This window comes from Salmo salar, chromosome 07 (genome assembly GCF_965601325.2).
Source record: "Salmo salar chromosome 07, fSalSal1, whole genome shotgun sequence".
NCBI lineage: Eukaryota > Metazoa > Chordata > Actinopteri > Salmoniformes > Salmonidae > Salmo > Salmo salar.
This window is the reverse complement of record NC_138297.1, coordinates 73,751,103-73,767,350: the sequence shown is the minus strand read 5'-3', so window position 1 is coordinate 73,767,350 and position 16,248 is coordinate 73,751,103. Positions and strand designations below refer to the sequence as shown.

The 16,248-nt window shown below is 47.4% G+C and overlaps 1 protein-coding gene across 3 annotated transcripts in view; it reads right to left on the bottom strand.

Moving 5' to 3' along the window:
- Nucleotides 1–16,248, bottom strand: part of LOC106596021 (serine/threonine-protein kinase B-raf) — a 67,433-nt gene that overhangs the window by 24,348 nt on the left and 26,837 nt on the right. For 2 of the 3 annotated variants that reach the window (XM_082978078.1, XM_082978080.1), the window contains 7 exons: nucleotides 15,588–15,691; nucleotides 14,365–14,467; nucleotides 12,836–12,984; nucleotides 8,274–8,393; nucleotides 7,718–7,877; nucleotides 4,613–4,652; nucleotides 3,871–3,999 (listed from right to left, as the gene is read on the bottom strand). In XM_082978078.1, coding sequence (XP_082834204.1) covers nucleotides 3,871–3,999; nucleotides 4,613–4,652; nucleotides 7,718–7,877; nucleotides 8,274–8,393; nucleotides 12,836–12,984; nucleotides 14,365–14,467; nucleotides 15,588–15,691 — 805 coding nt within the window. The remainder of the gene's footprint in view (nucleotides 1–3,870; nucleotides 4,000–4,612; nucleotides 4,653–7,717; nucleotides 7,878–8,273; nucleotides 8,394–12,835; nucleotides 12,985–14,364; nucleotides 14,468–15,587; nucleotides 15,692–16,248) is intronic. The other variant, XM_082978079.1, reaches the window with a different exon arrangement.

The following is a 16,248-nucleotide window of genomic DNA, read 5'->3' as shown; positions in this document are numbered from 1 at the left end:
TTAGTTCAGAGGAAACCATCAGTGTCACCAGTGTGTGAAGGAGAGGGTGTTGCTGGGATAGGGTGGTGTGGTGCCTGGTGCAGTAGGGAACTCTGGGTAATGTTGTACTTTAACTGCATCCTCTACTTTATAACCAATACGTCTCAATGTGGCTTCCAACATTACATTAAAAAGACAAAAACCTACTCACACTGGAAGGTAGGGAATACACTACACCGTCAACTACAGTCAGCCAATACACTACACCGTCAACTACAGTCAGCCAATACACTACACCGTCAACTACAGTCAGCCAATGAATACATTACACCGTCAACTACAGTCAGCCAATGAATACATTACACCGTCAACTAGTCAGCCAATGAATACATTACACCGTCAACTAGTCAGCCAATGACTACACTACACCGTCAACTACAGTCAGCCAATGACTACACTACACCGTCAACTACAGTCAGCCAGTCAATACATTACACCGTCAACTACAGTCAGCCAGTCAATACATTACACCGTCAACTACAGTCAGTCAGTCAATACATTACACCGTCAACTACAGTCAGCCAATGAATACATTACACCGTCAACTACAGTCAGCCAATGAATACATTACACCGTCAACTACAGTCAGCCAATGAATACATTACACCGTCAACTACAGTCAGCCAATGAATACACTACACCGTCAACTACAGTCAGCCAATGAATACACTACACCGTCAACTACAGTCAGCCAATGAATACACTACACCGTCAACTACAGTCAGCCAATGACTACACTACACCGTCAACTACAGTCAGCCAATGACTACACTACACCGTCAACTACAGTCAGCCAATGACTACACTACACCGTCAACTACAGTCAGCCAATGACTACACTACCCCGTCAACTACAGTCAGCCAATGACTACACTACCCCGTCAACTACAGTCAGCCAATGACTACACTACACCGTCAACTACAGTCAGCCAATGACTACACTACCCCGTCAACTACAGTCAGCCAATGACTACACTACCCCGTCAACTACAGTCAGCCAATACATTCCACTACACCGTCAACTACAGTCATCCAATACATTCCACCGTCAACTACAGTCAGCCAATACATTCCACCGTCAACTACAGTCAGCCAATACATTCCACCGTCAACTACAGTCAGCCAATACATTCCACCGTCAACTACAGTCAGCCAATACATTCCACCGTCAACTAGTCAGCCAATGAATACATTACACCGTCAACTACAGTCAGCCAATGAATACATTACACCGTCAACTACAGTCAGCCAATGACTACACTACACCGTCAACTACAGTCAGCCAATGACTACACTACACCGTCAACTACAGTCAGCCAATGACTACACTACACCGTCAACTACAGTCAGCCAATGACTACACTACCCCGTCAACTACAGTCAGCCAATACATTCCACCGTCAACTACAGTCAGCCAATACATTCCACCGTCAACTAGTCAGCCAATACATTCCACCGTCAACTACAGTCAGCCAATACATTCCACCGTCAACTACAGTCAGCCAATACATTCCACCGTCAACTACAGTCAGCCAATACACTACACCGTCAACTACAGTCAGCCAATACACTACACCGTCAACTACAGTCAGCCAATACATTCCACCGTCAACTACAGTCAGCCAATACATTCCACCGTCAACTACAGTCAGCCAATACATTCCACCGTCAACTACAGTCAGCCAATACATTCCACCGTCAACTACAGTCAGCCAATACATTCCACCGTCAACTACAGTCAGCCAATACATTCCACCGTCAACTACAGTCAGCCAATACATTACAGCGTCAACTACAGTCAGCCAATACATTACAGCGTCAACTACAGTCAGCCAACACATTCCACCGTCAACTACAGTCAGCCAATACATTCCACCGTCAACTACAGTCAGCCAATACATTCCACCGCCAACTACAGTCAGCCAATACATTACAGCGTCAACTACAGTCAGCCAATACATTACAGCGTCAACTACAGTCAGCCAATACATTACAGCGTCAACTACAGTCAGCCAATACATTACAGCGTCAACTACAGTCAGCCAATACATTACACCGCCAACTACAGTCAGCCAACACATTACACCGTCAACTACAGTCAGCCAACACATTCCACCGTCAACTACAGTCAGCCAATACATTACACCGTCAACTAGTCAGCCAATGAATACATTACACCGTCAACTACAGTCAGCCAATGACTACACTACACCGTCAACTACAGTCAGCCAATGACTACACTACACCGTCAACTACAGTCAGCCAATGACTACACTACACCGTCAACTACAGTCAGCCAATGACTACACTACCCCGTCAACTACAGTCAGCCAATACATTCCACCGTCAACTACAGTCAGCCAATACATTCCACCGTCAACTAGTCAGCCAATACATTCCACCGTCAACTACAGTCAGCCAATACATTACACCGTCAACTACTGTCAGCCAATACATTACACCGTCAACTACAGTCAGCCAATACATTCCACCGTCAACTACAGTCAGCCAATACATTCCACCGTCAACTACAGTCAGCCAATACATTCCACCGTCAACTACAGTCAGCCAATACATTCCACCGTCAACTACAGTCAGCCAATACACTACACCGTCAACTACAGTCGGCCAATACACTACACCGTCAACTACAGTCAGCCAATACATTCCACCGTCAACTACAGTCAGCCAATACATTCCACCGTCAACTACAGTCAGCCAATACATTCCACCGTCAACTACAGTCAGCCAATACATTCCACCGTCAACTACAGTCAGCCAATACATTCCACCGTCAACTACAGTCAGCCAATACATTACAGCGTCAACTACAGTCAGCCAATACATTACAGCGTCAACTACAGTCAGCCAACACATTCCACCGTCAACTACAGTCAGCCAATACATTCCACCGTCAACTACAGTCAGCCAATACATTCCACCGTCAACTACAGTCAGCCAATACATTCCACCGTCAACTACAGTCAGCCAATACATTACAGCGTCAACTACAGTCAGCCAATACATTACAGCGTCAACTACAGTCAGCCAATACATTACAGCGTCAACTACAGTCAGCCAATACACTACAGCGTCAACTACAGTCAGCCAATACATTACAGCGTCAACTACAGTCAGCCAATACATTACAGCGTCAACTACAGTCAGCCAATACATTACACCGCCAACTACAGTCAGCCAATACATTACACCGTCAACTACAGTCAGCCAACACATTCCACCGTCAACTACAGTCAGCCAATACATTACACCGCCAACTACAGTCAGCCAATACATTACACCGTCAAGTGGTATGTCAGTTCTGAGGAGGTTTATAAAATGTTCTTTACATCTATACTGTACTCTCCTATTCCGTGATCAGAGCCCGGATCCAAAGCATCTCAGACTAGGATCTGGTTTCCCTTCTAGATCATAATGAATGAGACTATATGGACAGATCCTAGATGCACAGTCCTACTCAGAGATGCCTTGTGGACACAGGCCCTGAACACAAAAACCCTCCCATATGAGAGTTTTGGAAGCAGAGGGGGAGGGGGGGGGGACGGAAGGACGACGACGGGTAGTGACAGTGTGAGGGATCATGGTAGTGAGAGAAAACGTAAGGAAAGAGGGTGAAGAGTGAAACACAGATGGACAGTGGGAGGGCCAAAACACAGGTGGTGGGTGAGGACACACACACACACACACACACCACAATACACACACGCCACAATATACACACACCACAATACACACACACCACAATACACACACACACACACACACACACCACAATACACACACAGAGGCACACCACAGAAGCCTAGCTACCTCGGTACACAGGCTCGGACTCAAAATCAAAGACTATGTCATTGGGGTAGGAGTATAGGAGGGGGCTTGAGGTCCGTGTTCGGTGCTTCCTCAAGCAGCGGGCGGGTGGGTGGGTCTGCAAGGGGGGGGCTGCAAGGGGGGGAAGAGAGAGACACAGCAGGATCACTGGCCCTGAAGACCAGCTACTGGGCCCACCTGACCCTACTTCTCTATGGTACCTACTGTAGGCCTGATCCAAAATGGACGCCTAGTCACTGTACTGTGCTCTACTTTTGGCCAGAGCCCAATGAGTGCCAATGAGGAGAATGCATGAATCTGGCTCCATGGACCAGTAGAAAGTTGGAGAGTTTTTCCCACACATTATCACTGGCCAAAAGTAGTGCACTAGATAGGGAACCATTTGAGACTGGCCCCATAGTAGGTAGTCTACACTCTTTCAGAGGGAGCATGGACGGGCAGTGGAAATCAGAGAATGTTAGGGGAATAAAAAAAGGGTAGATGGCTCTCTTAAAGGGGAAGTCTCCTTAAAAAGGGACAGAGCCATTGTTTTACAGTCTAAGGACAAATATTCTGAATATGCATCAACAAGACTTGTAGAAATAGAATTCTGACTGGACAAAATGAGCTTCAAGGGCCTTGTAAAACAAGAGAGAAAGAGAACACAGATGCAGGATGTGGGGGACGGGGCGACGGGACGGGGACTTGTTGATTGAATTACTGATGATGATGATAACTTCCTTACCTCCTTCTGACCTCTGTAAACCTTGGTCTCGAATCAAGTCCTGAAAGAGAGAGAGAGGAAATAACAGAGAATCACAATACTGTGAAGACAGCTGGGCATCTAGATTCCAGACAAACGCTACAAGCTGGGTTATATCTTGGTAACTGGTATAACAGTGGAACTGACAGCGTTTTAACTGCTTTGCAGATATGAAAACAGACAAATCATATTAGTAAAAAAAATATATCAAAAATTCCCAGTTTATGCTTACAAAACCAACTTTATAAAGAGGTTTTAAAAACAGGTTACATTTGACTCAAAATGTTATGACGTACACTAAAGGCATTGATGGCAGAACAGATGGATGTAGTTCAATGCACGATTTATATAATAAACCAATACATGTCTTGGTGGTCCAGAAAATATTGCTATCATGTTGTAAATCACAGCGGACATGGTACCATTCAGAATGCACTGTCTCAGTTTCAATGGCTCAATATTTTGGACAAAAAAAAAATAAAGGACGAATGCAACTAAGGCTGGGAATGACAATATAATCAAACTAGCAAGGCCTAATGATCACAAGTCAGCAATAACGTGGCTAATAGGCTAGCGTATCTATTTATGTAGCAAGCTAAAAACACGGAGCCTAACATTAGCTAGCGAGCTAGCTGCTAGGAGGATGTCATGTCATTGGAGAAGTGGGTGACTTTTCCTCCATCTTGTTTTTTCCGGTGGCTACACACAGTTAGAGATGCAGGTGTCATTGGGTAAAAGCTAGCAAGAACTAGAACGGCTTTAAACAGTTAGCATATCTCTCGCATTCGTAAATTCAGAGCGAAGAATAACTGATGAACTTAACGCGCAACACCTGCTGAATATGACCGGGGTCAGTAAACGTAGGCAAAGTAATAGTTAGTCAAGAGCGCTCTAGATAGCATGTAAACGGCTCTGCTAGAGCGCTCTAGATAGCATGTAAACGGCTCTGCTAGAGCGCTCTAGATAACAGGTAAACGGCTCAGCTAGAGCGCTCTAGATAACAGGTAAACGGCTCAGCTAGAGCATTCTAGATAGCGTGTAAACGGCTCTGCTAGAGCGCTCTAGATAGCGTGTAAACGGCTCAGCTAGAGCGCTCTAGATAGCATGTAAGCGCCTCCGCTAGAGCGCTCTAGATAGCATGTAAACGGCTCCGCTAGAGCGCTCTAGATAGCGTGTAAACGGCTCCGCTAGAGCGCTCTAGATAGCGTGTAAACGGCTCCGCTAGAGCGCTCTAGATAGCGTGTAAACGGCTCCGCTAGAGCGCTCTAGATAGCATGTAAACGGCTCCGCTAGAGCGCTCTAGATAGCATGTAAACGGCTCTGCTAGAGCGCTCTAGATAGCATGTAAACGGCTCTGCTGGAGCGCTCTAGATAACATGTAAACGGCTCTGCTAGAGCGCTCTAGATAGCATGTAAACGGCTCTGCTGGAGCGCTCTAGATAACATGTAAACACCTCTGCTAGGCGGAGTCAGGTTGTCAGAGTAAGGTGTTACTAATTTATGTCTGGAAGTAGCTAGCTAGCTAACAAGGTAGCCAACATTTGACAGTTGGCTTGTGTGCTTGGCTGGGACAAGCATGCATTGTTGGCAGGCAAACTGCAGAAATACGAGGAGGCTACAATTCCTCCATCGATTACCAGTGCAATTTTGACAGACAAAATTAGGTGAAAAAGTTTGAGGGTTTATTTAATGTTACTTTGGTAGATCATCTTTCTCTGGCTAGCATTAGCTGTTGATGATGTATATAACTGAAGGAGAGAGACACTGCCTTGTCATGGTTGTTTGATCAACAGGACTGTAATGTTCCCAAATGTAAGAAATATTTGCAGAAATCCATTCAGGTGTATTTTGTGGCTTTTGGTGAATGTGTTCTATTGATCTAAAGTCGCTCTGTTGCTACTTCCTGTTAACACACAGTCCAGTTCATAGTGAATGATGACAGGTCCTACTGCCTGTAAACACACAGTCCAGTTCATAGTGAATGATGACAGGTCCTACTTCCTGTAAACACACAGTCCAGTTCATAGTGAATGATGGCAGGTCCTACTGCCTGTAAACACACAGTCCAGTTCATAGTGAATGATGACAGGTCCTACTGCCTGTAAACACACAGTCCAGTTCAAAGTGAATGATGACAGGTCCTACTTCCTGTAAACACACAGTCCAGTTCATAGTGAATGATGGCAGGTCCTACTTCCTGTAAACACACAGTCCAGTTCATAGTGAATGATGGCAGGTCCTACTGCCTGTAAACACACAGTCCAGTTCAACGTGAATGATGACAGGCCTCTGTGCAAATGGCTTGTTTGTATACTGTAGCTACTGTAGCTCTGATTGGCTATGGTGCACCAGTCTGCGTAAACTCTGGTCCTGGACGAGACAGATGGGATTTTAAATCAGGTTTTATTTCCTGCAGTGTCAATGAACTGTATGAACCATACAGTTAAATGTCCAAAAGCACAGCTGCTTTCCCACTCTATATTGCTATAGAATTTTCACAAATGCCCAAACATTCTATGAATTTATAAAAACATGAAAACGACCGTATCTAAGTGCTCGCTTTAAAAAAAAAAAAAGAAGGCTAATATTCTTCCTGGGGCGTATATAAAAAGATTAAGACTTCACGTTGCTAAAAACACTGTCAGTTCCTCTTTAAGTATCTCTTTAAGGGGCTCCCGAGTGGCGCAGCGCTCTAAAGGCATTACATCTCAGTTTCTAGAGGCGGCACTACAGACACCCTGGTTCGATTCCAGGCTGTATCACAACCGTCCGTGATTGGGAGTCCCATAGGGGCGGCGCACAATCGGCCCAGCGTCGTCCAGGTTCGGCCGGTGGTAGGCCGTCATTGTAAATAACAATTTGTTCTCAACTGACTTGCCTGGTTAAAATAAAAGGTTAAATATATACAAGTATGATTACTATGGTGGTATTTGGCCAAGAATTACAGTACACGACTTAACCCAGATGAGCACCCCCTTTAACTAGTGCTGGCACATACACATTGTACATTAGCAGTACTACTTGTCTCCAGCAGGGGGAAGTGTCTGAGCTCTCAGACACACAGACAACAGGAGACGTTGGACTCACGTCTATGTTGACGGGTTCGATGGTGTTGATGTGGACGTTGGGAGCGGAGGACGAGCGGTCTCTCTGTCCAAACTGGTTCCTGTGGTCCTCTTCTCCGGGCCTGAAATTCTGGGGGATAGGGATGGACTTGGACGGGGACACGCTGGTGTGGCACAGGGACCTGGGGGTCAGAGAGACAGAGAGAGAGAGGTCAGAGAGGATGGGTGTTGAAACTCTGGAGGGGGTGGAGATGGACGTGGACAGGGACCTGGGGGTCAGAGAGACAGAGAGGTCAGTGGTCAGGGAGAATGGGGGTTGAAATTCTGGGGAGATGGACGTGGACAGGGACCTGGGGGTCAGAGAGCGGTTAAGAGGGGAGGAACAGGGTGGGTCATCTCACTGGGGACATATGGCACAGCATTAGCAGAGATTCCAGTCTACATTGAATCTAGCGAGGAGACACAAGACGATCAAGTCTGTCTGTTTAAGGTAGTCTTAAAAATGGCTTCCTCTCCTCGTCTCCTTTCCTTCAACTGTGCCGAGGTGAGAATGGGATCAGGACAGCTGTGAGACTCACCCGGTGGAGTCGGACGGAGGCAGTGAAGGGTAGACCTCGGACACGGGGGTGGTGCCCTCTGATGACACCTCCTCCTGGGTGATGGGGTGGTGCTCAAAGAACTTCGACACCAGCAACAAACTGCAGCAGAGAGATAACCTACAGGTTAGACCTGGTAGAGAGCCCCAACATACAGGTTAGACCTGGTAGAGCCCCAACATACAGGTTAGACCTGGTAGAGCCCCAACATACAGGTTAGACCTGGTAGAGAGCCCCAACATACAGGTTAGACCTGGTAGAGAGCCCCAACCTACAGGTTAGACCTGGTAGAGAGCCCCAACCTACAGGTTAGACCTGGTAGAGAGCCCCAACCTACAGGTTAGACCTGGTAGAGAGCCCCAACCTACAGGTTAGAACTGGTAGAGCCCCAACATACAGGTTAGACCTGGTAGAGCCCCAACATACAGGTTAGACCTGGTAGAGAGCCCCAACATACAGGTTAGACCTGGTAGAGCCCCAACATACAGGTTAGACCTGGTAGAGCCCCAACATACAGGTTAGACCTGGTAGAGCCCCAACATACAGGTTAGACCTGGTAGAGCCCCAACATACAGGTTAGAACTGGTAGAGCCCCAACATACAGGTTAGAACTGGTGGAGAGCCCCAACATACAGGTTAGACCTGGTAGAGCCCCAACATACAGGTTAGACCTGGTAGAGAGCCCCAACATACAGGTTAGACCTGGTAGAGCCCCAACATACAGGTTAGACCTGGTAGAGAGCCCCAACCTACAGGTTAGACCTGGTAGAGAGCCCCAACCTACAGGTTAGAACTGGTAGAGCCCCAACATACAGGTTAGAACTGGTGGAGAGCCCCAACATACAGGTTAGAACTGGTAGAGAGCCCCAACATACAGGTTAGAACTGGTAGAGAGCCCCAACATACAGGTTAGAACTGGTAGAGCCCCAACATACAGGTTAGACCTGGTAGAGCCCCAACATACAGGTTAGACCTGGTAGAGCCCCAACATACAGGTTAGAACTGGTAGAGCCCCAACATACAGGTTAGAACTGGTAGAGCCCCAACATACAGGTTAGAACTGGTAGAGAGCCCCAACATACAGGTTAGACCTGGTAGAGCCCCAACATACAGGTTAGAACTGGTAGAGCCCCAACATACAGGTTAGAACTGGTAGAGCCCCAACATACAGGTTAGACCTGGTAGAGCCCCCCAACATACAGGTTAGACCTGGTAGAGCCCCCCAACATACAGGTTAGACCTGGTAGAGCCCCAACATACAGGTTAGACCTGGTAGAGCCCCCCAACATACAGGTTAGAACTGGTAGAGAGCCCCAACATACAGGTTAGACCTGGTAGAGCCCCAACATACAGGTTAGACCTGGTAGAGCCCCAACATACAGGTTAGAACTGGTAGAGCCCCAACATACAGGTTAGACCTGGTAGAGAGCCCCAACATACAGGTTAGACCTGGTAGAGCCCCAACATACAGGTTAGACCTGGTAGAGAGCCCCAACATACAGGTTAGACCTGGTAGAGAGCCCCAACATACAGGTTAGACCTGGTAGAGAGCCCCAACATACAGGTTAGACCTGGTAGAGAGCCCCAACATACAGGTTAGACCTGGTAGAGAGCCCCAACCTACAGGTTAGACCTGGTAGAGAGCCCCAACCTACAGGTTAGACCTGGTAGAGAGCCCCAACCTACAGGTTAGAACTGGTAGAGCCCCAACATACAGGTTAGAACTGGTGGAGAGCCCCAACATACAGGTTAGAACTGGTAGAGCCCCAACCTACAGGTTAGAACTGGTAGAGCCCCAACATACAGGTTAGACCTGGTAGAGCCCCAACATACAGGTTAGACCTGGTAGAGCCCCAACATACAGGTTAGACCTGGTAGAGCCCCAACATACAGGTTAGAACTGGTAGAGCCCCAACATACAGGTTAGAACTGGTAGAGCCCCAACATACAGGTTAGAACTGGTAGAGAGCCCCAACATACAGGTTAGACCTGGTAGAGCCCCAACATACAGGTTAGAACTGGTAGAGCCCCAACATACAGGTTAGACCTGGTAGAGCCCCCCAACATACAGGTTAGACCTGGTAGAGCCCCCCAACATACAGGTTAGACCTGGTAGAGCCCCCCAACATACAGGTTAGACCTGGTAGAGCCCCAACATACAGGTTAGACCTGGTAGAGCCCCCCAACATACAGGTTAGACCTGGTAGAGCCCCCAACATACAGGTTAGAACTGGTAGAGAGCCCCAACATACAGGTTAGAACTGGTAGAGAGCCCCAACATACAGGTTAGAACTGGTAGAGAGCCCCAACATACAGGTTAGAACTGGTAGAGCCCCAACATACAGGTTAGAACTGGTAGAGCCCCAACATACAGGTTAGAACTGGTAGAGCCCCAACATACAGGTTAGAACTGGTAGAGCCCCCCAACATACAGGTTAGAACTGGTAGAGCCCCCCAACATACAGGTTAGAACTGGTAGAGCCCCAACATACAGGTTAGAACTGGTAGAGAGCCCCAACATACAGGTTAGACCTGGTAGAGCCCCAACATACAGGTTAGACCTGGTAGAGCCCCAACATACAGGTTAGACCTGGTAGAGAGCCCCAACATACAGGTTAGACCTGGTAGAGCCCCCCAACATACAGGTTAGACCTGGTAGAGCCCCCCAACATACAGGTTAGACCTGGTAGAGAGCCCCAACATACAGGTTAGACCTGGTAGAGCCCCCCAACATACAGGTTAGAACTGGTAGAGAGCCCCAACATACAGGTTAGACCTGGTAGAGCCCCAACATACAGGTTAGACCTGGTAGAGCCCCCCAACATACAGGTTAGAACTGGTAGAGAGCCCCAACATACAGGTTAGAACTGGTAGAGAGCCCCAACATACAGGTTAGAACTGGTAGAGAGCCCCAACATACAGGTTAGAACTGGTAGAGAGCCCCAACATACAGGTTAGAACTGGTAGAGAGCCCCAACATACAGGTTAGAACTGGTAGAGAGCCCCAACATACAGGTTAGAACTGGTAGAGAGCCCCAACATACAGGTTAGACCTGGTAGAGCCCCAACATACAGGTTAGAACTGGTGGAGAGCCCCAACATACAGGTTAGACCTGGTAGAGAGCCCCAACCTACAGGTTAGAACTGGTAGAGCCCCAACATACAGGTTAGACCTGGTAGAGAGCCCCAACATACAGGTTAGAACTGGTAGAGCCCCCCAACATACAGGTTAGACCTGGTAGAGAGCCCCAACATACAGGTTAGAACTGGTAGAGCCCCCCAACATACAGGTTAGAACTGGTAGAGAGCCCCAACATACAGGTTAGACCTGGTAGAGAGCCCCAACATACAGGTTAGAACTGGTAGAGCCCCAACATACAGGTTAGAACTGGTAGAGCCCCAACATACAGGTTAGAACTGGTAGAGCCCCAACATACAGGTTAGAACTGGTAGAGCCCCAACATACAGGTTAGAACTGGTAGAGCCCCAACATACAGGTTAGAACTGGTAGAGAGCCCCAACATACAGGTTAGACCTGGTAGAGAGCCCCAACATACAGGTTAGACCTGGTAGAGCCCCCCAACATACAGGTTAGACCTGGTAGAGCCCCCCAACATACAGGTTAGACCTGGTAGAGCCCCAACATACAGGTTAGAACTGGTAGAGAGCCCCAACATACAGGTTAGACCTGGTAGAGCCCCAACATACAGGTTAGACCTGGTAGAGAGCCCCAACATACAGGTTAGACCTGGTAGAGCCCCCCAACATACAGGTTAGACCTGGTAGAGCCCCCCAACATACAGGTTAGAACTGGTAGAGAGCCCCAACATACAGGTTAGACCTGGTAGAGCCCCAACATACAGGTTAGAACTGGTAGAGCCCCACAACATACAGGTTAGAACTGGTAGAGAGCCCCAACATACAGGTTAGACCTGGTAGAGCCCCAACATACAGGTTAGACCTGGTAGAGAGCCCCAACATACAGGTTAGACCTGGTAGAGCCCCCCAACATACAGGTTAGAACTGGTAGAGAGCCCCAACATACAGGTTAGACCTGGTAGAGCCCCAACATACAGGTTAGAACTGGTAGAGCCCCACAACATACAGGTTAGAACTGGTAGAGAGCCCCAACATACAGGTTAGACCTGGTAGAGCCCCAACATACAGGTTAGACCTGGTAGAGAGCCCCAACATACAGGTTAGACCTGGTAGAGAGCCCCAACATACAGGTTAGACCTGGTAGAGCCCCCCAACATACAGGTTAGAACTGGTGGAGAGCCCCAACCTACAGGTTAGAACTGGTAGAGAGCCCCAACCTACAGGTTAGACCTGGTAGAGCCCCAACATACAGGTTAGAACTGGGACACTAGCAATACTAGAAGGGGCAGATCAGGCCAAACGTCTGTCTCGGGGACAGGTCAAGTTAACTTCAGTCTCAAACAAGGAAAAAAACGACAGAATTACATGACACATCAAGTTAAAACTGCCCATCCCGTCCACCTTTCCTCAATGAGTTGAATTGATTAATTTGATCGATAACTCACTCTAGCTGGTCGTAGTTGACACACATGAGCGGCACCTCTGTGCTGCAACGTTGGTGAAACTTATAGCCACACGTCTGACATCGGAACCCCTGGAACAGAAGCTTCCGGCAAAAATCGCAGAATGCCAACGTAAAAAAGGTCTTCCTCACCTGGGGAACAGACAGAAACAGAGACAGAAAATAGAGTAGGAAACGTCAGGGAGCAGGGTTGGTTGTACCTTCTGTCCCATCCACGGAGATATACAAAAGTGAGTCGTCTTTCTATGTGCCATCTCCATTTTGAAGTAGTCCATGTTCTTCTTCTATTGTGTTTGAAACAGAAAGTGTAAAGCTAACATTGATTATTTACCGCCACCTGCTGGACTCCTGAACCAACTCTTGTCATAAAATGTAATTGTGGCCACTAGATGGCAGTGCTATAGCTTCGAAAAGACATTTACAAAACCAAAAAGACCATCCAATTTGAAGAAGACAATGCTCCGATCATATGGGAATCCAACCCATTGGATTCACAACCCAGTTGACTAATAAAAACAAAATGGTGGAATCCCTCAAAAGGCGATGTCCCAGGCTAAAACAAGATCTTTTCCATCTAGGAGCCCTCTTTCTACCTCTGTGTTTCTGTTCTTGTCTAACGTACAGTATATGCACGTGCCATTGTGAATGCAGGTGTTCCAATCATTGAGGACATTGGAGGTACATAGTTGCTCTTTCCTTCAGTGAATGAACTTGCTCTGATTTAACAAATAGTTTATTTGCCCGGGTCTACATGCATGGCCAGAAACAAACACGAGGGTCAACTCAACAATGGACTGAACCTTGCACTGTTTTGGACAGTTCATCCTCCTAGTTAAGTCTTTCTAGTGGCGTTTCCCAGTAACATCCCATCCCCAGCTGGTTCCTGAAGTCTAGTTCCATAGTTCTACACTGAACAAAAATATAAAAACGCAACATTTAAAAAAAAAAGTGTTGGTCCCATGTTTCATGAGCTGAAATAAATAATCCCAGAAATGTTTCATACGCACAAAAAGCGTATTTCTTTCAACATGTTGTGTAAAAATCTGTTTACGTCCCCTGTTAGTGAGCATTTCTCCTTTGCCAATATAATCCATCCATCTGACAGGTGTGGCATATCAGGAAGCTGATAAAACAGCATGATCATTACACAGGAGCACCTTGTGCTCCGGACAATAAAAGGCCACTTAAATAAATGTGCAGTTTTGTCACAACAACACAATGTCACAGATGTCTCAAGTTTTGAAGGAATGTGCAATTGGCATGCAAACTGCAGGATTGTCCAACAGAGCAGTTGTCAGAGAATGTAATGTTCATTTCTCTACCATAAGCCTGAGGGGTATTTGTGTTTGTAATAAAGCCCTTTTGTCGGAAAAAAACTCATTCTGATTGGCTGGGCTTGACTCCCAAGTGGGTGGGCCTGGCTGCCAAGTGGGTGGGCCCACGCCCTCCCAGGCCCACCCATGGCTGCACCCCTGCCCAGTCATATGAAATTCTAGTTCCAGTCGTACTCACAAAGTTGTGTGTGGTAAGAGGAACGTTCTCCAGCACTTCCACGTGTAGCTCCTCCCCTGTCAGCCAGGAGATGTCCGTGTCCCAGCCAAGAGGCTTCATCTCTCTGAGACAGGTGACAGGAAGCAGAGTTCACCGGGTCGTGGTTGAGTTTAGTACACACGTGGGTTGTTGTTGATGTTGTTGTTGTAAAAGAGAATGTGTTCTCAATGATTTACCTTGTTCAACAAAGTACAATAAAATAAACTGAATTGTGCGAGTGTGTACCTGTCACATTGCCCTCTCACCGTGTGTACCTATACATTGCCCTCTCACCGTGTGTACCTATACATTGCCCTCTCACCGTGTGTACCTATACATTGCCCTCTCACCGTGTGTACCTATACATTGCCCTCTCACCGTGTGTACCTATACATTGCCCTCTCACCGTGTGTACCTATACATTGCCCTCTCACCGTGTGTACCTATACATTGCCCTCTCACCGTGTGTACCTGCACATTGCCCTCTCACCGTGTGTACCTGCACATTGCCCTCTCACCGTGTGTACCTGTCAATTGCCCTCTCACCATGTGTACCTATACATTGCCCTCTCACCGTGTGTACCTGCACATTGCCCTCTCACCGTGTGTACCTGCACATTGCCCTCTCACCGTGTGTACCTGCACATTGCCCTCTCACCGTGTGTACCTGCACATTGCCCTCTCACCGTGTGTACCTGCACATTGCCCTCTCACCGTGTGTACCTGCACATTGCCCTCTCACCGTGTGTACCTGCACATTGCCCTCTCACCGTGTGTACCTGCACATTGCCCTCTCACCGTGTGTACCTGCACATTGCCCTCTCACCGTGTGTACCTGCACATTGCCCTCTCACCGTGTGTACCTGCACATTGCCCTCTCACCGTGTGTACCTGCACATTGCCCTCTCACCGTGTGTACCTGCACATTGCCCTCTCACCGTGTGTACCTGCACATTGCCCTCTCACCGTGTGTACCTGCACATTGCCCTCTCACTGTGTGTACCTGCACATTGCCCTCTCACTGTGTGTACCTGTACATTGCCCTCTCACCGTGTGTACTGTGCTGAAATGATTATAAAGTTGGGCAGGAGCATCAATTGACAGAATGTGGAGATTTTATCTTTTTGGCCAAGGTATACGTGTGTGTGTGTGTGTGTGTGTGTGTGTGTGTGTGTGGTGTGTGTGTGTGTGTGTGTGTGTCTTACCCATCCTGTATCCTGTAGACAGCACAGCACTCAGGGATTAGTCCCCTCATCATTAAAGCCTTCTTCAGAGAGTCTCTGACTGTCATGCCACAGCGGGCTGGGACCTGGGACAGACACAGAGGAACCATACAGTTAGTTTCAGGGACGGAACAGCAGGTATGGACCATATACAGCTGAAGTCAGAAGTTTACATACACCTGAGCCAAATACATTTTAACTCCTGTTTTTCCACAATTCCTGATATTTAATCCTAGTAACAATTCCCTGTCTTAGGTCAGTTAGGATCACCACTTTATTTTAAGAATGTGAAATGCCAGAATAATAGTAGAGAGAATGATTTATTTCAGCTTTTATTTTTTTCATCACATTCCCAGTGGGTCAGAAGTTTACATACACTCAATTAGTATTTGGTAGCATTGCCTTTAAATTGTTTAACTTGGGTCAAACGTTTCAGGTAGCCTTCCACAAGCTTCCCACAATAAGTTGGGTGAATTTTGGCCCATTCCTCCTGACAGAGCTGGTGTAACTGAGTCAGGTTTGTAGGCCTCCTTGCTCGCACACGCTTTTTCAGTTCTGCCCACAAATTTTCTATGGGACTGAGGTCAGGGCTTTGTGATGGCCACTCCAATACCTTGACTTTGTTGTCCTTAAGCCATTTTGC